Here is a 22500-nt window from a genome sequence, read left to right as displayed (position 1 = left end):
TCTTTTTACTTTTTCAGGAGAAGCTGGTTTGTTCCTCTTTCGTGAGAATCTACAGAGGAAGTTCTCTCAACACATGAGGCACACCCATCATCACATGGCTGTTTTATAGAAGAGAAAGTGTGACACAGATTTTCAGACTAAGCCAAACAGAGCTCCACAGTCCCACTCTGGGTGAACGAGTACATTAGGAAATGTGCATCCCTCATTGCACCATTCTGCCTCCTTGACTGGATTAGACCAAATGCCAACAACAAGCAGGGATTGGTTGACACCTTGATTGATGATTGAGTTATTTACCAATTTATACATGTGGATTCACACCAAAAAATGTCATGCTTATTTCCATGGATGCAAAAGTGGCTGCAGACAGGAGCTGTGAAAGCAATGGGGATCCAACAGAACAGAACAGAAAAAACTAGAACGACCGCAACGCGGACTTATGCCTCCGCCATTAGTTCATTCTGGAGTCCAAATCGCCATTTGAGGCAAATTGGAAGAGATTCCGTCAAGGCGCTCCTGTGATGTTGCGTTACAGAGCTTGGAAATTGGGTGTGTGAGAGGTCACAGTGACCTTGAACTTTAACCACCAAAATGTAATCAGTTCATCCTTGAGTCCAAGTCGATGTTTGAGACAAGTTTGATTAAATTCCGTCAAGGCATTCCTGAGATATCGCGTTAACAAGCTTGAAAATGGCGTTCGAGAGCTCACCTTGACCTTTGACCACCAAAATCTAATCAGATCATCCTTGAGTCCAAGTCGATGTTTGAGACAAGTTTGATTAAATTCCGTCAAGGCATTCCTGAGATATCACGTTAACAAGCTTGAAAATGGCGTTTGAGAAGTCACAGTGACCTTGACCTTTGACCACCAAAATCTAATCAGTTGATCCTTGAGTCTAAGTAGATGTTTGAGGCAAATTTGATGAAATTCCGTCAAGGTATTCATGAGATATCGCGTTAACAAGCTGGAAAATGGCGTTCGAGAGGTCACAGTGACCTTGACCTTTGACCTTTGACCACCAAAATCTAATCAGATCACCCTTGAGTCTAAGTCGATGTTTGAGGCAAATTTGATGAAATTCCGTCCAGGCGTTCCTCAGATATCGCGTTAACAAACATCGTACGGACGGACGGCCGTACGGATGTACGGCCGTACGGACGGACAACCCGGATCCATAATGCCTCCGGCCTGGCTATCGCCGGCGGAGGCATAAAAAGATTGCCGTACTGAAGGTCTCTGCGTCTGTGTGATTCTTCTTCTTCTTTTAATTGTTGCAGCGTTTCCCACAGAAAGACTGTGCATTGTACACACACACACAACCCCACAACTGTAAACAGGTTATTACGTTACTGCAGTTGGAAACATTGTTTCCAGCCAGAATGGAAAGGAAAATAATTCCCATACCTGTCCTGCGGTGTCCTCGCTCTTCATGTGTCGGCATTAACAGAACAGAGGAGACGAGGTTAGAGTGAGGTTAGTAAAGACAAACTCTCTAACTAATACTAGAATCCCCTCTACATTTTATTATATCACTGATGAAAAATAATTGACACCCGCACACTGTCTTCACTTGCTCAAAATTGGAAATTTGTGTGCGGATGTCCATTATTTTTCTAAGTGATTCTACTCCACCACCTACACACCTGCCACAAGACTTCTCAGGTGTGCAAGAGACTTTGGTTAATCATTATAATATCACTGATGAAAACCTTGCAAGTCTGGGACAGATGTTTCTTAGTGACTATTGCAAAACAGTGCATCTCGTGCTAACAGACTGAGAGGCATTGAACACACATGCAGCCTACGCTCACACACACAGAGAAACACAAGAACAAGGCTGGCCATTCAATAGCAGGGAGCTATTTCTGGCTCCATTAACACTCTGTGTGGCTCAGATGGGAGCTTCTCATGGCCATCTAAAAACAGGGGGGACAAATCAGAGTCAATATGGCTTGGTCCTTGTTGACACACAGCCATGAGAAGATCTGATGAGGGCCACGCAGAGTTGTAATGTAGATCCTCTGTGCCAGGGTCAATCCAGCCGAAGATGAAGGAAGAAGCTCACAACACCAACCAACCGTTTCATTAGTTCACTAAACACCCACAAAGCACTAGAACACGAGATGGATGCACACAACACAACCAACCGTCGAGAAACACCCCCACCTGAACCAGACTATTCCATGATGATTAAGCCATGAAGAAAACAAGTGTATATACGGCTTTTTATAAGTTCAGCTCTGTAGAGGAGTGCATATGATGTGTGGACAGATTTTTTTTTATTTTTTTTTGTGAGCCAATCAATCATAAGAAAGAAGTGGCAGTGCTGTGCGCATGCTGCCCGTTTACTGCTACAACAACAACAACAACAACAACAACCAGGATGAAACTAAAGCCGGTGGGAGTTGTTGCTCTGATCATAAAGACCCAGCAGACTGTCTGGCTGTGTGTTGTGTCAGTTTGTGCCAGTGAGAGTTGCTAATAGTCACTATGGAATCAAACTGCACATTGTGCAACGCACTTTTCATATGATCAGCACAAAATGCGCGAGTGAGGCAATTTTAGGCCGAGACACCAAAATGACATATCAGATCAGGAAGTTGAAAATATCTGCAAATTACTCTGGAAAAAGCAGCTGATGGCTTTGGAAAGGAAAGTTGTGTCAGGTATGTTATTAGATTGAGTTAATAGCCAACATCATGGTTCGTTGGGTCAATTCAGTTAGATAAGCTGTCCAAATAAAACGCATCAGCTTGGGTCCTGCAGAAAAACCTGTTTTGACAATGTCACTCGCTGTGTCACGACTCCAGACTACTGCTCTCTACTCTAGCAGTGACGAGGAGGCTGATCTAGATTGTCAGCTCATGTTACACTGAGAGCAATTATGGACAGGCAACTTTGCCAAAAAGTATCAATCAGACTTGCACATCAGTTTACCATACAGTACACCACCAACTTCTGATGGTGGACTATCAGCTGGCTCTAGTTTTTTGTGTTTATATAAGCATTAGAATTAGGATTTTAGACTATAATTTCAAAATTACAGTTATATAACTGGTGGTGGCTATGGGTTCCCAGAGAGCTTAATAATGATGGTTAACCATTCGTGACCTGCAAGGTATGTGGGCTAAAACATGAAAATGTTCAACTAAAGCGAAAAGTCAACCTTAGTTTCTCTGGCAGGGGTTCCCAACCTTTTTTGACTTGTGACCCCACTTTGACATCACAAAAATATAGGGACCCCACACATTCAAATTCCAGTACAACATCGGTAATAATCAGTAACATCATCAGTGATGTCAAGTAACAGTATGCTGACTTTTTCCTCAGAATTCTGACTTTAATCTCAGAATTCAGAGTTTTTTCTCTGACTTTAATCTGAGAATTCTTTTTTCAGATTGCCGACTTAAACTATTGATTTATTTATTTCAGGCGACCCCATTTGAATTTTCGCGACCCCAAGGTTGGGAACCACTGTTCTATGGACTCTATGTCCCTCGTCACCTGTAGCGTCCAGCTGCATGTCCCAAGTGGTGGCCGTGCCTCCGTCCTCAGAGAGACGCAGGGACGGCCTACCCCGCTCCTGCTCCTCAGCACGGGGGGAACTCATACCCCCGTCCTGCCCAGTCGGTGTTGAAGTTGTACCCCACTCTCCCCTGTGCATGGCCGTTCTCTCTGTCAAGTCTTGCCCATTTTGGAACATTTGGCCCAAGTCTTCCCCGTGTGAGCTCCTCTTAAGCGACTCCTCGGCGGAGGGGCAGGCTGTGCCCTGATCGAAACCTGAGCGGCAAAGTAACAGTTGAATACATTTTCAATACTTGAGCGAACACAAGGAGCACTTGATCCATCTTATCTCAGCAATGTGCCTACTTGTGATGCTAATTTTGGTCTTGATTTGAAATTCCAGTGGCCAGTTTTTGTTACAAAGCATCATAATGAGATAAGTCAAGTGCCCTTCAAGGTGTATCAAATATATGAAGCTGTATCCAAATCTATTTTGGTCCAGACCAACCCACGATCCGTCTTCAGAGAGGGGAAGTCTCACCCACACCCTCCCCCCTTTGTTGGGTTGCATTAAGTTACTCCAGACTGGGTTCAATTCACTTTCAATTCAATCACCTCAGGAAGTGGAATTGTTTTCCCCCCCAACTTCAAATATACCACCCAAAATGGCCTGAGAGAACATTGCCATATCCAATTACAGACAAGGAATGCCATAATTAACAGATGACAAAGAGATTCTATTTACATTATGAAAGTGATTTGACCCCTAGCTAGGCCTCGCTCTCTCACCCACTCGGAGAGTTGAGTCTTACCCTGCTCAGACTCTCCCCCGGGTGTGGCTGTGTTAACCCATTCCTCTCCGGGACCCATGTCGCCCCAGTCCACCACCGTTCCACTCAGAACACTAGAGTACAACTCTGGTCCCCCCAACAGCCAGGCAAGGCAGCAGGGTAAGAGGAGACAAGAAAACGGGGTTATATACACACACACACACACACACACACACGCGCGCAGGCAGGCACACGCACACACCCGTCCTGAGGGATCTGGCGTAGCCTCAGTGTCCCTTCCAGTCCAGTCAGTCAGTGACCTGACAGCGAGGTCTGTCACTGGAGGAGTTAGTAGTAGTGCAGCTTATCTGTAGCTGCACTGACACAGGAACAGGAAATGTGTCTTTTGACCCACTGTGGCACAGATTTGATCTTCTCAGACCTGTCCAAACAGGATGAACTTGATTCCACGTCATGTTTTTTTCTGTTTACACACACAGCCACATCTGTGCCACACAAAGGGTTAAAAATGTGCTCTTCTGTTGCCTTTGTCTGACAAAGTAACCAATGCAAGAACGTCCAAGGTTATTCGCAGAGTTTTGAAGTAGCCAAATCTGGCGACACGAGCGTGGGCCAAGGCACTGAGGATGTCGAAATCTCAATGTTTCCAGGGAGAAGCAGACCTGCATAAGGACAGTCTTGTTTTAGACCTGTCCTGTTTCCAATGCGTGGCCACTGCATTTAGTCTGGTAAACAACAGCTCTTTCAGAAAATATCTCACCGAGTAAATGAAAAGTAAACATGATGGCGGTGAAGAGTGACGTTCAACAGCAGCATTTTGCAAGGTTCTCATTTACATTTAGCTCAAAGTTTGAATCTGCTGCATCGTCTGTCAGACACTGACATTTTGTTTTCTTTGCTTTGCAAATGGTTTTGAAGGGCTGCTGGTGTATTTCAATGTGCTATATATATATATATACCTGCATGCAGCTAGCAAAACACCCCAGAAACTGAATCCTCCTTTTAAGCAGGCAAAGATACAACATGTTGACCAAATATTCATGTCAATTACGATTCTGTCGAGAGGAAGGAGCAGTTCCCTCACTCTTAAGCCATTGATACCTGATGCAGCATTTGTGTGTGTATCCCTTTAAGACGGCGAACCGTGTCACGCGGTTCGCGGTCTTGAGGGATATACACGTAAATGCTGCATCAGGTATCAATGGGTTAAAGCCCCTGGAAAACACCTAGTGTGTAGACCATTTCATCAAAGCAGATGCTTACATGACAAGTGGAGTCTGCAAGGCGAGCTGTGGGGCCTCTGTCTTTCAAATCATAAAACATCAAGGTTAATATACATAAAAGGATTCTCATCCGATCTCATCTGATGTTAGCATATTACAACCATCAGAGGCAAATCCCCTTCTCTCCAACTGACTGACTTTCTGAAAGCCTTTTTCTTGTATCAAATCTAAGTAGCACTAGAGTGCATTTTAAGTTCCCTGACTTTGCTTTATGATCCCTAAACAAATAGCTGGTGAACTTAATTTGACAAACATCAGGGTGCAAGTCCCTCTTTGTCTTCTTTCTTTCTTTCTTTCTTTCTTTCGTCTCCCCCCTTCTCCTGCCTCAGTCTGGCTGGAGTGGAATCCCTTTGGTCACAAGATTGCCATTACTCGGGTTGGCCCGCTGGTCATGTGGCCAAGCTAAATCAGAGGCCTAGGGTTGGTCATATGGCTGCAAAATCAAATTGGAGCTAAACCAGAAGCCCGGGTCGTCTGCAGCGTGGCCAGCACAGCAGCCACTGTGAAGCTAACCAAGCTTAAACCAACCATGCTTAAAAGTCCAACAACATCAAAAGCTTACATGATCATCACAGCTAAAATAAGGCAGCAGCACACAAATAGAATCTCAATGTCTTGTTCCTATTCCATATGATTTTCAAACAAAAATGCAAGCATTGCTAACACAGAATCATATAATTTCGAAGAATAGAAAATACTAATGTGAACTAAAATGGGGTCAACTTGTTTCTGTGGAGACCCTAAAGAATTGTGGCTCACACTGGGACTTGTCACACTGGGACTCGTCACACTGGGACTCGTTTAAACACACTCGTACTCTTGTCACGATGCAATGTAAACAAGGTGAGTTGTGTCTGTGTCACCCCGGGGGACCCAGCCTCAATAAAGACACTGAGCCGACTGCTAATATGGAAGACTGGAAGAAGAGTGATTTATTTCCCCCAGCAGAAACAAGTCAGTGAACCACTTTAGGACCAATGGGAACCGGGTTTCTTAAAATATATGGACTGGAACTCAAGGTGGATCACAGGCTTGCTTCTGGTGGGACCCCACATGAATGGACCAATAGTGTTTTTAAGGTGTGACAGACTAAACGTCACATTAAGCTCCAAAGCTGTGGGCAAAGATAATATGATATGCCCACTGTCAGGTTATGGGTTCAATTCCCACTGTTCACATTACTCATGGCATGCAGGGTGATTTTAACACATTGAATGCCAGCCATGTTTTCATTCCTGTAGGTAAGTTGTGCCAGGGGTGTTTTTGACGATTCTGGCTCATTTTAGAGACAGCCGAGGATTCTTTTCTGTTAAGAATTCATGAACACCAATCATCTAAAAATAACTAATAGAATGTGTGCTTTCTCTGTCTAAAAGAGTTAGTTTGCAGAGTTAGTAGTTATGTAGATATTAGCCGTTGAGTACAGCATGGTTTCAGCGTCTGGAAATTTATTCAGAGATAAATGGCTTTTTGTGAAACAGTCACTTTAACCATTCATTTTTGGCATCAGTAAGACCGTCAGACATTCTAAACAATAGTTTTGAACAGTAATTTCCTCCATAACAACAGGAAACACCCCTCTCATTCAAACTCCCTCCTCCCTCCTCCCTCCTCCCTCCTCCCTCCTCCCTCCTCCCTCCGCTGTACAGCGGGCGTGTCAGAAGCGCTTTTGCTGCTGCCTGCCTGTGTGCCTGCCTGCCTGCTTGCCTGCGTGCAGACGCTCCTTGTGCGAGTCAAGATGGGCCGGGGAATGCGTGGGCGATGGGCAGATGTTGATTCTGGCCTTTCTGAGGTGTTTCAAAGTGTGTTTCACCTATGATCTATTTTGCAAATCGCTCTCCGCTCTCTGTGTGCTGCTGCCGGTGCGCGGCCGCTCTCAGGCAAGACAAGTCTGTTACTGTAAAATCGCCACGGCATTTCCTTGAACGGCTTGGTCCCGCGGCAGTTTTTTCTTTGATTTCGGTCGTCTGGGGGAGCACTGTCAACACTTAGTGGGTCGGTAAAATAGATTATACACATTATCTTGCTCCAATAGTGATCTCGAAGATGTAAAAGTTGTTGATTGATGTCCCACCGTCAAAAAAAAAAAAATGTTTATGTAAGACGAGTAAACTCGGCTCTGGCACTTAAGCGTTGGATTATGTAAGACGAATTATTTCGGCTATGGCACTTAAGGTGTTAAGAGGTGACTAGTACATCACTTTGTCCCTATCTGCCAAGGGATGTGATCAACACAAACCAAGAAGCTGTGAAAATGATGCAGGGAAACGCATGAAATGCAGTCTATTGCACGTAAAGACTGCAAATTCAAATCGCTGTCTGTCTTAGAGATCAGTGGAAAATGGAAGCTCCTTGACATGCTGGAAATAATTGAAAAGCCACACTGCTGACGTTTGGAAAACGCAGGAGAACTAACGGCAATTACCTACAGACAACCTCTGGGCCAGGCAACAGTATCCAGCCACATGACTAAACTTGATCTGGAATTCCCATGTTGTTTAGAATCAACAGTAGTAACACAACCCTAAAACACTGGGCTGCTGCTCCATGATGTCTGTAGCTAGGCTAGTAGCTCCTGCAGCTTCAACCACCTCTGGCTGTTTACATATACTTATTCTGTGTAACCTTGGCTTTAACCAAGTAGTCCCACTAAGAAGAAAACAAATATATGGTCAATAAAGCATCATCATAATAAACATTATGAACACAGTAGCTGGTTTGCAACAAGAAAGCAACATTACTAACGTTACAAACAAACAACCACATGCAGAATGATTAGTGCACGAGTTCTTCTTATTGAACCCATCCCTCCTCCTACAGCAACATGGTGCCGTGTGCACGAAGTTCAGCTCATTATCAGCAGACTTGACTCCGCAGCTCGATACAAACGGATACAAAGTGTCTTTGGTGTGAATGGCTTCAGAGACTCACCTTGTTGTCTGGTTTCCATCAGTAACCGGTTGGCAGGTGAACTTCTCTCTCTGGACGGGGAATATTCTCCGAGGCGACGACACGGTGGTGGGTGGGTGGCACGCGCGGGCAGCACCGGGCGGGCGGGCGCGAGCTCTGTGTTGTGTATCAGTTTACACCGGCTGGGACTGTCAGGTCTAGTCAGGTCACGCGCTGGACCCGGCGGCTTTGCAGGCGGAGCTTCGAGCACGAGCCAATGAATGGGTTACATTGTTGCTTTAATTTGCTTAATTTGCTGACTGGGAAGAGATCTATAATATTTCCCTATCTCTTTTAGAAAAGGGAAACTGGATTCATTGTTGCAATGTAGGCTAGTTTTATAGACAATAATGACTTCAAAGGAAGAAGGCAATATGACAACTTTATATATCGTTTGGAGACAAAAGGTTGATTGTAATTAGATTATGGAGATGGGACACACCGCATCCCAATAAAGGCCATTACAGTTAATTCAATAGGCTAGATTTAACTAGTTGACCAGGTATATAGTTGTTTAGACCCTTGGCCTTTAGATAATCTTTCTGACAACAACTCTCATCTGTAAAATTGCATTGTTAAAAAAGAGAAGAGTAGCGTCCTGTGATCCGCTTATGACCTCTGCTGACAAAAAACTGTAATTACAACTGAAGACATGACAGACAAACATACACACATGATACATGCCTACATTACATAGATTGATATACATACATGTTGTCGGTGTCAGATAGGTATAGCCAGCAAGTCAAATAAACAGACAACTAACCAACCAGTCAACCAAACAATCAACAGATAAACAGACATCCAGTTGGCCGATCGATCAGCTCAACAACCAACCAACCAACCAACCAGGTAGTCAGTCTAACTCGTCACTTATGAATGAATGAAACAGTCGCAGTCAGTCATGTTGAATGTTGACACAGTAGAATAGTCAATCACTGAACCAAACAGTCAAGTAAGGACATTTTGGCATTTGACCCAGTATAGTTTATTCTCCATCAAAGCTTCAGATGAAAACAGTGTTTAGTGTCTGTAAGTTAAGTAAGCGTTGCCATCACAGTGTCAGCAGTGTAACAGTGGCAGGAGGAGGACCATGGTCCTCCTGGGTTCACTTGTGTGAAGAAAGGCCGTGGATGGAGCACAGTCATCAAGTTTAACACATGAATAGAGATTCTCCCCTGAAATCAGTAGTTTCTTCAAAAAAGTAGGCTAGATGATCAGCAATTCTTAAAAAGGCCGCACTTTCTTTATTCAACAAATTTGCATGTCTAGATTGAGAAAACACACCATGTACACGTATTATAAGTGAAGTGCTATACTATTACCTCATTAACACAAGTATTGTCCCTAATCAGACATCTGGATTCATCAAAAACGCCTTTTGGTATTTCCACCTTTTTCTCTGATCGTATTAGCATTACCAGCCTTACTGCACACTCTTAGAAGGTGGGGTCACAGTGCAACTACTTTTATAACTTTTGACTCTCCTCTAGGGAACAAACATCACATAAAATACAACATGCGGGATTCTCAGAATAAAACCCAGATAGAATGATTTCTCTTCCTCTCTCCACCATTCTCCCTCCTTCCCTCTAGTCTACCTGCTGCTTCCTCTCTGTGTTGTGGTGGTTTGAAGCTACTGTGTGTGTGTACTGTACATATCGGGACACTGAGGTCGGTTTACGACAAACTAAAGTGACCGTTTAAGTTGTGCAAAGCTACAAGAGTATTTGGACTATAGCTGAGGCTCTGGATTGTGTCACCTATAACATTTGAGAAGGTTTAATCTTAAGATGCAAAAGGAACACAGATCAGGTGAATTGAAGAGCTGATTGTACGTTTGCATATTTTTTTTAATTTACGTTGTGGCAACAAGCCCAACGTGTGCAACATGTAAAATAGTGAGGCGAGGTCATACAGGGTATCTCATTTTGAGTTATTGGTCTTTTTCCGATTCCTTAGTCCAGTGGTTCTGAAATGTTGGTCCGGGGACCCCCAGGGGTCCTTGAGGGGGTTCCAGGGGGGTCCCCCAGCCAAAATGGGGGTAATTTATTTTTGCTATAATTCCATTCATAACAATGACTATTTTGGTCATGGGTTTTATACACTTTCTGTAATAAAACATCTTATCATATGGGGGACCGTGGGACAAAATCCTATCAAATGGGGGTCCGTGGTCTAATCTTAGTCAGTTTAGGGGTCCCTCATGTGAACATTTGTGAGAACCACTGCCTTTAGTCCTATTCAAAGCTTGCTTCCCCATTTGAGATCTTTGGAGTTGCCCGGTGGCTCCTGGACCACGTTGGCCACCACTGCTCTGGAGTGGACGTGAAGGCACCATAACATTGGCATGCTATCATCATTGTGATTCTAACAACACTAACATGGCCAGGGGTATCAGCCAGCCAATACACCCCAGGAATAGACCAATCATTGGTCAAAAAATGTGTTTCAAATCATGAACTAATAGCAACTTCATTCATAATATTAGTTGCCCCAAACCCAACTTCTGTCAACTTCTGACCCAAACAGTTGCCTAGTGTCTAAAAAACAAGTGTCAGTTATGAAGTCCAACAACAAAGCAAAGTAGTAGTGTCATTTCAACATGGCATCTTAACATTTCAACAGTCGGCACTAATAAATGTTCAGTTAGCAGCGCATCACACCAGCACCCGTGTAAAAGGGTAGGAAATTATGAACAGGCGGGCTGACCAGTACAAAGATCACCCTGAAAGAAGCATACTTGATTTATTTACACATTTTGGCCATTATCTCACCAGGCAAGTCAGTTATGAATAAATTCATATTTGATTGCAATCATGGCCCGACAACAAAACTGCCAAATTAATGGGACTGGAGGAGCCTATGCTGATATGCTCATAGGACTGGAGGAGCCTATGCTGATATGCTCATAGGAAATTGAGGAAGTTCAATGTAAAGAATCAAAGTCTACAGTGTACTGTATAGTGCAGGGCCATGTTTTTTGGTAGAATTGCCTGGGAAAATTATACAGAAATCAGTCCATGATATAAAAAAAAAGCAGCTAATTATTTGCTAATTTCCTACCCTGTTCCATTCTACATTTGATGCATTTCTCTGTGCCGAAGACAATCATACATGTCCATCCTACATTCTCCTCAGTGTCAGTCACATGTCATTGAAACAAAAAGTGGTTACTTAACCTGGCATGTCAGTGTAGAACAGTTAAACAGTTAAACAGTTTAAACAGTTAAACAGTTAAAGTGTAGAAAGTTTCCCACAAGCAATTAGGGGAAACCTCGTGTACTGTATATGGATTATGTTGACACTGAACGATTTAAAGTTAAATAATGCTTTTTTTTGGCGCACAGCTTTACGTGTTTAAACTCCCAATGCCGAGTGGCTAATGCAATTATTGTCTTTGTTCCCCTTTTCAGTCCACCACCCAGTGCCAGCTTCATTCACAAGCACTCAGGCAGGGAAACACTGGGTGTGGAAAAACCAGACAGGTGTTGTTGAACGTCGTCTTGTAAGAAAGTTGCGAAATGAAAGTGTTTGGAACGCTTCTGTGACTCTTGATTCCGTTTTTCACTTCCTGGATCTAAATATTGTTGCTAAGCAGCACAGGGAAAACATTTAATCAGGAAGCATTGGGGAACTACAGCAACGTCCAGGTGTTTCAGTGGCACTACTCTTTTAGATAGAGGGTCTGGAACTACAGCGACGTCCAGGTGTTTCTGTGGCACGACTCTTTTTAGATAGAGGACTCTGGAACTACAGTGACGTCCAGGTGTTTCAGTGGCACTACTCATTTAGATAGAGGACTCTGGAACTATAGTGACATCCAGGTGTTTCAGTGGCACTACTCTTTTAGATAGAGGACTCTGGAACTATAGTGACATCCAGGTGTTTCAGTGGCACTACTCTTTTAGATAGAGGACTCTGGAACTATAGTGACATCCAGGTGTTTCAGTGGCACAACTCTTTTAGATAGAGGGCTCTGGAACTACAGTGACATCCAGGTGTTACGGCTCTTTTAGATAGAGGACTCTGGTACTACAGTGACATCCAGGTGTTTCAGTGGCACGACTCTTTTAGATAGAGGACTCTGGAACTACAGTGACGTCCAGGTGTTACGGCTCTTTTAGATAGAGGACTCTGGAACTATAGTGACATCCAGGTGTTACGGCTCTTTTAGATAGAGGACTCTGGAACTACAGTGACGTCGTTTCAGTGGCACAACTCTTTTAGATAGAGGGCTCTGGAACTACAGTGACGTCGTTTCAGTGGCACAACTCTTTTAGATAGAGGGCTCTGGAACTACAGTGACGTCCAGGTGTTACGGCTCTTTTAGATAGAGGACTCTGGAACTACAGTGACGTCCAGGTGTTTCAGTGGCACTACTATTTTAGATAGAGGACTCTGGAACTACAGTGACGTCCAGGTGTTTCAGTGGCACGACTCTTTTTAGATAGAGGACTCTGGAACTACAGTGACGTCCAGGTGTTTCAGTGGCACGACTCTTTTTAGATAGAGGGCTCTGGGTAATAGTGAACAGAATATGAAGTCCCTGAGAGTGAATATAAACAACCCAGAAACTACCTCTCATAAACTACTGACATCAGTGTGCAACAATAATATCGTCCGTGTCCTTTAGAAACCTCGTACCTCCAGTTTCCCTATCATTGACAGACTCGCCAAAAAAAAAAAAAAAAAAATCATGTCCCTGGATACCGGGCCATGCCATTAGCACTGCATTGCAAAATGTCCCAAATGCATTCGCTTAGCTTTTCCTCAATGCCCTAAAACTTTGCTTTAAGAAGATACTGTTTTTCTGCAGGACACTGATGAAATGTGCAGTAACATTCAGGATATTTCTCCCTGGTAATAATAACCATATATTTTAAAGATACATTTATAGCAAGTCCTCACAGTTACAGAGGGGCAAGTGTTTTCCATGCCAAACTCTCATCATCATCATCATCATCATCATCATGAGGGTTTGGATCCATTGGAGATGTTTCCCACCTCACTCAACTTCTCCTCATCTTGTCCTCGTTGAGGCATCATGTGCAGAGATGCATTGTGCTCATCCGTGTCTTTTTGTTTGTGTGTCATCATCCACCAAAGAAGTCTTTGGAACGTCTCGAGACAGCCAGAACTTGCCCCCCGAGAGGAACTCTGGGGGAACGTGGCAACTCCTGCCTTGGTCAGTCGAAATAACTCGGCATCAAACGCAGGTAGCTCAGTGGCAGCGTGAAACATCCAGTCTGCATCATCTTTACGGCTAAACGGCAACCGTAGCTCCAGTGGATCTGCAGCCATTTCCGCAACCAAGCATTTAATAATGGTCAGCCTCTCCTCCTCTGCTCCTTCTCCTGTGTGAGAGAGGTCAGCGTGATGCGAGTCCAGTGTTCCAGACAGGAAAGAGATAGCAGACAGGAAAGAGATAGGGAAGAGGGAGTGAGAGAAATGGACGAGGGCGAGAAAGGAGGGGGCAGCAAGCTGTGGCTGTTGCCGGGTGACAACCTTTAGAGCTCTTGAACGTCTCCTCCTGTTCCCTGGCAGCACTCCATGTATGTGTGTGTGTCGTTGTTGGTATCTGTGTCTATGTGTGTCTGTGCGTGCATGTGTGTGCGTGTGAGCTGCGAGGCTGTAAAGGTCACTAGCCAAACCATCCAGCAGAAAGAAGAGGTTGTCAGTCACAAACTCCTTTCACTGCATAAAAAAAGATTCAAAAACATCATGGGATTTGATATTCAGTCTTGAAAATTCAACCAGAGTTCAATGACCTCGGAGTGGATGTGGGTTTCGCATGTTTTGTGTGGGGCCATACAGTCCATGGAGTACATGGGGGGAGGAGAACGCAATTTGTGATTCGTCAAGTATGGATGAGCACCTTGATAATAAACTCGCCTGCAAAAAAAAAAAAAAAAAAAAATCGGCATAACCTTCAGTCTGATCCCCGCCTTATAATTCCATAGCATCCCATATGTTCCATCATGTATTCAGTCCCAGGCAAAGCGACACAGGAGACCTTTCTGCTCACTCCTACTATGGATATATATTTTAAAACAGCATCTCCACATCTCGCGGTAAAAACAACAAGATGTCACAGAAAAAACCACCTACTGTATAATAGGACTAATTCCAACAGTATGCTCAATGGCATTGATTCCTTACATCAGGGCTTCTGGCCTCCAATAGGCCTTGTGCTTATTCTTCCAGCTTGTGTATTCTTAAAGGGCCTCCAAGCCCATTAATTTACTCATATAATAACCCAAATACACTAACAGCAATACCAGCCACACCTCTGCAAAAGGCAATAAAAAAAATAATAATAATAATTGAGCAGTTTGTGGGAGGGACGGGGGCGGGGCTTACTGACTGTCTAAACAGCCACATTCAGGCTTTTGTTGAGCACAATCACCGCACAGCAGCTCGGACTGTTTTTTCGTTGATGATGCAAATACTGGCATATGTGGGCACAGCACTGACGACCTGGCAGGGACTGACTCTGTGTGTGTGTGTGTGTGTGCGTGTGTGTGTGTGTGTGTGTGTGTGTGTGTGTGTGTGCGTGCGCGTCTCAGCTTCACGAGTTATCACACTCAGTTTCTGCCATGTTTTAGCTGCTAACTCTGCATGAGCTCAGCCTGACAGGAGGGTGGAGGGAAGACAGAGGAAGACAGAGGCAGAGCAGAGAAGGAGGGAGAGGAGAGAGACACAGATGGAGGAAAAGGAACGGAATGAAGGAGGAAGACAACAACAAAATGGAGGCTCTTTCGCATTCCAATGTTGTTGCCATTGTTTGCTTGAGCTGACAGCGTGTTTGCAACCAGGAATCCCAACAGGTACAATTTTCCAGCTCAAGTGGGTGTGTGTGGCCTATTAAAATTGTGTCACTTGTAGTTGGCCAGCAAGTCAGATGTGTCCCTTGTGGGCCACCATACGGGTGATAAGGTAAAGTCACATAACCAGCAATTCAGAAAAAAAGCACTCCGGTCCCACGAGCGATGGGACTTCCCTGGATTTGACGGCGTGGGTGTCCACTTTCGCTCTTGACCGGTCCTATTGTATCTATCTACCATCTGCTCGAGCGGTAGTGATAACTCGTGTGGGCGTGTCCGTCTCTGAGGTGATGTGGGCGTGGTCTTTGGAGTGGTGTGGGCGTGGTCTTTGGAGTGGTGTGGGCGTGGGCTAGGTGACGCGTCGCTTCCAGAGGCCTGAAGGTGGTGCTACTTCTTCCTCCTCTTACACACATAGTAGACGGGGAAAACTATTGAACCTGCACACAGGGATGGAGAGAGAGTGACACGTAGAGGAAGGGAGGGAGGGAGGGAGATAGATAGATAGATAGAAACAAGGGGGGAGAAAGCAGGAAGTAGTGAAACAGAGTTACAAAAACATTTTCGTTAATGGACCCTTCTCACGGGGGCCATTTTGTGTCGAAAAGGCAGGGTAAACACAGGTGCAAGCAAAACACTAATGAGGGTTTCAAACTTCCATGATTGGAATTTGGAAACCCTCATTACTGTATTGCTTGCACCTGTGTTTATTCTGCCTTTTCGACACAAAATGACCCCCGTGAAAAGGGTCTATAGCAATCATAATAAATAATATGATGAATATGATCATTAAAACCCTGAAACATCTTTGAAAACATGTGCCTGTCTCTAGATCACACAGCACAATACCTGATCAGGCATGAGCAGCATCCAGGCCTCAAACTCCAACACTTTGATACACTTTTCTTTATCAAATTAAAGGATGCTCTCATTACATTTGTGGGAGTTGTTTGACTTAATTAGTTGAACAGTCCTTTAATTAAAACTGGACGTTATAATTAATAAGGATACTATTCACCTTATGTAGCCCCGCCCACTTGACCCAGTTGTGTTATGACTTCCTGTTCAAAACACTGTCTGTTTTATCTGCTCACTAGTACTGTGCTGTCATAGGAAGTGTCAACACAATAGGAAGTAACTGGCTGACCTCTGTGTTGGAACATAAGGTGAATAGTGTCGGAAGGTTTTCTCTGTTTGGGCCTCAGACATTTACAGAGCTGTAGTATGTATTGTTGATTTTTTTTTTATGGTAATACTAGAAAATGTAGGTCCAGGAAGTAAAAACTGAGAAGAGTGATGATTTGAATGTCATAATTTGGTTGTATAGCTGTGGTGCCTTTATTTAACAACAACACTTCACTTTCAATTCTCACACACATAATCGTACTTTCTAGTAGACTAAAATTTGCTAATGCAATGCGTGCTTGTGGGGTATTTTTCTCCAGGTCCATAGACAGAGGGACTGTTGTACAGCGTGTGGTAATAAATATATTTATGGTAGAGTTAAACCTCTCAGCGGTTTACTGTGCACACTGGAGCTTCAATCTGACGCATGCATTTGGGTGTGTGTGTGTGTGTGTGTGTGTGTGTGTGTGTGTGTAAGTTTACCTATGACCAGCGAGAGAGCTCCAACCACCAAAGCCAGCAAAAGGAGCAGTGGAGCTATCAACACCTTACTGACTGCAGAGAGTGAGAGAGACAGAGAGAGAGAGGAAGGGAGGATACTCAGTTATGTGAGAATAATACTCATTCATAATTCATAAATGTATAATTTAATTGTATTATTCAAAATTAAATGCATTGTTTTGTTCCGTCTTCTTGAAATTTGAATGAATCCATCTAATAAACTCAAGTTGTTTAGGCCCCAATGCATAATTATTACAGATGTAGAAATGAATGACATGAAATGAAATGATTTTAGGGTAAATTAATAACTGCATCTACAACCTGGGTCATTAAATACAAACAAATGGCCTGCTGCTAATGGTCCATGGTGTGCAAACAGCAACCACAGCTATAATGGGTAATTGGTCTAGAGACAAATTAGCTCTGCGTTCAACAGGCACCCTGCTGCTAGCTAACCAGCTCTACTGCCATGAAATAAGATTAAACCAAGCTATCAGAGGACCATGGCTTCCTCTAAGCACGCAAGCCTGTCTGTCTCTCAGAGAGGGGATGTGTGTCCGTCTGTCTACTCAGCTCTTGTTGTCAAAGCCGGATACCTGCAGGTAACAAGTACAAAATAAACTGTTTCACGAAAAGAGTGCAGCACCTTCGACTCCGCCCACTCTCCACGGTCCACGGCGTTGCGTTTTGTATTTTCTCCGGGTTGGCACTAAGGCCGAGCCAATGAGGGGGACGAGGGGGACTAACGATTAGCCAATCAGCGTAAAACAAACAGCAAAACAGGCGGAACTAATGCCGTTGTCAAGTGCGCTGGCGGCAATGGCGGCCGGCCGTTCGCCATTATAGATGAGAGAGATGCTGCTCTCGAGGCGGTTTTAAATCAATTAAAACGACCACTTACATTAACATACGAATGGCAGTCTGCTTTGAAGGCATATTCATGAGTATTTTTTTTTTCTTTTCCCGACTGGATTAACTAACATTAGATTCAGGCCCGTTCAGATCCGTTGGTCTCTCTCTAGTGATTGCTTAGTTGGAATGGAATTCACCTGGGAGATTCCCCTCATAGAAATAACGTAAACATAGTGCAATCTCAGACCAGAAGATGGAAAATGGAGTGTATGCGTATGCATATCTCATATCTGACTGACAGAAGTTGGGGAGTAGAACACAGAGGGAAATCAGCTCTTCAGCTGACGGACCTCTCAGAGCAGGGACTAAGTGATGATAGAGGAAAGATGAGATCTGGAGCACATGGTCAAATTCAGCGATTCATTCAGGTGCAAACAAATGACGGACGTTTCAACACTCCAAGTGTGTCTTCTTCAGAGTCAAACCAAACCAGAAGTTGGGGAGTGGCAGCCACCTACAGGTAAAACAAAATGGGGCTCGTGGGCAGAGGCTTGCAGGTTGGAATCCCTGTACTGGCTGGAAAAATACAGAAGAAGTGGAGTCAAACTCGAAACCGTTTTTTGCTAAGTTGTCCAAGAGCAACGCAATTAAATAAAAGATCCACGTTAAAAAAACAAAACCGAAATGACATCCCTGATAATGTCCACAATGTCTATGACGTCATCAGTCACCACTGGTCAACTTGATGATTGTGGGGCATGACATCATCAGGCGGTACACACACGCACACAGACTTACCACAGACAGAACCTCTGATTAGCCGTCTGAGATGTGGTTTATCGGGGAGATATCGATACTTGCAGCCAAACACACTGAGGTTGGATGTATGGTCTCCAAAAAACCTGACAACAGATGCAATGAGAAGTGTTCAAAAAGCAGCAAGCAAGGCAGTCAGAGAAAAGAGAGAGACAACATAAGAAGTAGACCCTAACCTCAGGTGTCGGTAGCGCTCTCCACAGCGGTAACAGAAGTTAGTGTTACACTGTGTACAGGTCATGTGGTCGCATCCCTCTGTACGCTGGATATGGATCTACAGAGTGAGAGAGACAGACAACAACAGAGACCAAAACAGTCAGTCAACCAGCCACAAACTATGCAGTGTCTAAAAGGTTATTTGTGTATCACTTTTTCTTTATTTCTTTCTTTTCCAATATTTCTAATTCTCCACACTCACACAGAAACATAAATGCATTATACATAAAGTCTGATCTATACATAGTGTGATCTGTGTACTTTATAAATGTAACTTGGGTGGCTAACAGATCTGGAAGATTTGAAAATAGAAGACACTCCATTACTGCTTCAATGCTGTTCTTTTCAATGCTGAAAAGGACAGAAAAGAAGTGTGCTGTTGTACTCTCAGGTTCAGGAAGCGACAGCCTGCAGAGAAGGGAGGGGCCGATTTGGAATCGACCAATTCAAGAAGGAAAGACAGCAGACAGCCAATCAAGCTGCAGCACCAAGCGACCAGCTACGCAAATACATGTGAATACCTCTAACTAATCGCTGTGGTGTGTGTCAGTGACACATCTGAAACATGGCTGTCCTTTGTCTATACATTATCGATTGCACCCTCACTACATTGGGAGAAACTAGTGAATGAAACGTATAGACGCTTTTAACTTGACAACATACACATTCTAAATTCAACGCCCCCAGCTCACTTCCTGTTGCAGTGTTTGCTAGCACAGTAGGACAGGACTGTCAGGACTCCTAGGAGGACAGGACTGACAATTCCGTGAAAACCGTCTATAGAAAAAGACATGCATAGAAATGGCATTATATCCCAATGCCCACAATCTGAGGGCAACACTTGAACGGATAAAAATGTAAAATTGGCATATTACCATCGTTTGCATCTTGTAAAACGATGAATATCTGGTTCATTGTCTGCCACATAGCGTCATAATGTGAATGCAGCAAAAGACTGAATGGATGGTTCCTGCTGATGGGGCACTCCTGCTATAAAGTGGGCTGCACTCAGCCTCTCTGCCAGCTCGCTACAGCATGAGGCCCATTTGCGAGCTCGATGGTGAGAGGCATCTCTTCCTCCCTCCAGGACATATATATCCACAGCTACACACCGGCTGTGTGTTAAACAGGAGATTTTTGCTCGCTGCTCCGAGCAAATAGTTCCCATACCGTTAACCTGATTAACGCACCTCACGTCCTGCCCGTTTAGAAATCCAGCAATCCACCTATCTATGACTGTCACAGTGAAATTAGATCTTGTGTACCATTGTAATGTGATTATATCGAGACTGTAAGGCCAGAGCAGACCGGTCTTGTGACTGTGAGAGAGATGCCAGTTTTCCAGGCATGGCTCTGTGGAGCAGGGACATCGCAACATCATCACCAACAACAAACAACAACTCTTCCTTCCCTCCTTTAGACATTAGGCTGTGAAAAAGAGGACCCGTTTGAAAAAAAAAATCCCTTGCCAAAATGCAGCCAAAATTTTGAGCGTTATTTAACCACCTTCCTGACAACCTAGCATCATGACATGGTTGGTACCAATCGATGCCTTAGGTCTTCTAGTTTCATATGATAGCCGAAACTACACTCTGGCTCTAAAACTGAGCCCGGTACAGCCTCTCAAAGTAAATGAGATATTTCCCAAATATCGCCATAGAGACACTGCATGAAATAGGCCACGCCCATCACGGGGGAAAAGCTCCGTTCATTTCCACACACCAGCGTCATTTTCCTTGAATTAAACACAGCTAAAAGCTGTTGTGTGGTGGGGCTGCGCAGACAACAAATGTAAAAAATTGCCAGTTAAAGTTTTTTTGTACTCCTGAGCAAAACAAGGAAGCCATTGAGAATTGGCGAGAAGAAAATGTGGATCTAGCTGTCAAGGAAGTAAGTTGGAGTGTTCATCTTCCGTATATACGATATTTTTGTGCAACACGCAACCATGCACGTGACATAGGAGAACGCCAGGATTGGAGGGGGGCTTTCTGTTTCCCCCCCCCTTGGGCGTGGCTTCTGAATGATGACGCGTTATGCAGTGTCTCTATATCTCCGAAAATCGGCCCAAGCCTCAGGGTTTAATGTGTGTGTGAAAACGGTTCTTCTTACCTTACACTCTGGGCATTTCTGGGCATTTCTTTGTCCATGCTCTATGACACTAGCCCAGTAGCGTAGCAGTTTGTCTCCTCTCCTGTAGTCACGGCACTTCAGCCCGTTGTGCCAGGGGGCGTGGCATTTAAAGCACCACACAAACTGGCATTTGCTACACTGGATCTAGAGAGAGAGGGGGCGGAGTTACACATTATAACACTTAACACTTAACACAATGGCATCGACCATCGTCGATGGGCCGAGCCCCATCGACCTCTGAGCCTTCTACATCGGATCATCATGATTAAATTATCTGTTTGAATTAAAATTTTGCCGTTTTAATAATAAAAAAGGCCAAGTCCGCTTACCGTGATGCGCAGGGGACAAGCGGGGGGCATTAAACAAGCGCACCCAGTTCAGAGAAGCCTCCCCTCCCCCTCTGCTCTACTGCTTCTCTGAACTGGGTGCGCTTGTTTAATGTCGCCGGTGTGTCCCCCGCGCGTGCGAAGTCGGTTGTGTTGTTGTGAACACTTTAAGACAAAGAAGAAACATCACGTTCTTTCCTGTTTTCAACCCAAAGTGAGTACAAGTCTTCAACTGTGAATTTAACTCGCCTGTTTCAAAAGTGAAAGTTGAAGTTGCTCCATTACGTACAGCAGCTGCTGCTGCTGTGTTTCTCTGTCGACTCTCTCCTCAAGTCTCCTCAACTCTCTCTCTCATTAGGTTCAAAGGCCCATGCGCATCTAACGTTATATACGCCAGTAATTCTGTCATCTAGTTGAATTCAACACGCACATTGTTGGGTCAGGATCTGTAACGTTAACGCTATTTGCACAGTTGGTTCAATATTGCTGGTAGTGATACAGCCACTGCTTCAGTCGCCTAGGCTCTATGCAGTAGCAGCCAGCCCGCTGGTCTCATGTAGAGCTCAGCTGTCCTGTTGTTAATGTGAACGTGCATTGCAGCTGCGGAGCCAAACGGCGTTACGGCACCGCAGCGACTTCATAAATCATTAATTTGCGATTAATGTCACTTAACACATTGAGTGCCAAGGACGTCTCTGGACGTCCTAAAAAAATGTAACGAGGAGTGCCAAGGACGTCTGTGGACGTCCTAAAATCATAATTCATATTATTCCATAATTCTGCTGTTTAAGGTCGTACCTAGCCAGTGAGCATGAATCCCTTCAAGGGATCACACGGCGCCACCTTAAACATCAACAGGGAAGCTGCGCCACCCACCTCAGATCCTTTACTTTGTGCATGAGACAGCAGGGAAAGACGTGATCAAAGAGGAAACCGATGCATGCTTCAGCCAGAGCCGTATATATTGCTCTGTCTGCAGCGGAGAGTGGGCTCGGCTGCATCCGCGCTCACAACTGAGCTCTTATGCTTCTATCTATCTCCACACGCTTCCCTGCCAGAAAGCCAGCATCCGAAGCCGAACGGCCAAGCCTTTTCGTTCAGTCGCGTTTTGCATTTCCTTGATGCGCGCTGGGATCCGTCCGGGGCAAAAACGGAGTCGAGAAAACAAACTCTGTGCGTGTG

General features: G+C 44.4%; 2 protein-coding genes across 5 annotated transcripts in view; both read right to left on the bottom strand.

Moving 5' to 3' along the window:
* tpd52l1 (tpd52 like 1) overlaps nucleotides 1-8664 on the bottom strand; it is a 24079-nt gene extending 15415 nt beyond the window's left edge. For 2 of the 4 annotated variants that reach the window (XM_083642607.1, XM_083642608.1), the window contains exons 1-2: nucleotides 3506-3620; nucleotides 1406-1426 (exon numbers count right to left, since the gene is read on the bottom strand). In XM_083642607.1, the coding sequence (XP_083498733.1) occupies nucleotides 1406-1426; nucleotides 3506-3611 (127 nt within the window). In that variant the 5' untranslated portion in view covers nucleotides 3612-3620. Of the gene's footprint in view, nucleotides 1-1405; nucleotides 1427-3505; nucleotides 3621-4317; nucleotides 4388-8510 lie in introns of those variants that run through there. The other 2 variants (XM_083642609.1, XM_083642610.1) reach the window with 2 other exon arrangements.
* Nucleotides 8665-15452: 6788 nt separating this feature from the next.
* The window catches only part of rnf217 (ring finger protein 217), a gene marked incomplete at its 5' end in the record, with an annotated part of 13173 nt that continues 6125 nt past the window's right edge, over nucleotides 15453-22500 (bottom strand). Inside the window, 5 exons of the mRNA XM_083642916.1 lie at nucleotides 15453-15792; nucleotides 16961-17032; nucleotides 18629-18732; nucleotides 18823-18920; nucleotides 20972-21136. Coding sequence (XP_083499042.1) covers nucleotides 15743-15792; nucleotides 16961-17032; nucleotides 18629-18732; nucleotides 18823-18920; nucleotides 20972-21136 — 489 coding nt within the window. The 3' untranslated portion in view covers nucleotides 15453-15742. The remainder of the gene's footprint in view (nucleotides 15793-16960; nucleotides 17033-18628; nucleotides 18733-18822; nucleotides 18921-20971; nucleotides 21137-22500) is intronic.

Source organism: Poromitra crassiceps (genome assembly GCF_964638095.1).
Source record: "Poromitra crassiceps genome assembly, chromosome: 9".
NCBI lineage: Eukaryota > Metazoa > Chordata > Actinopteri > Beryciformes > Melamphaidae > Poromitra > Poromitra crassiceps.
The sequence above is the reverse complement of the archived record's forward strand: the minus strand, read 5'-3'. Positions and strand labels throughout refer to the sequence as shown.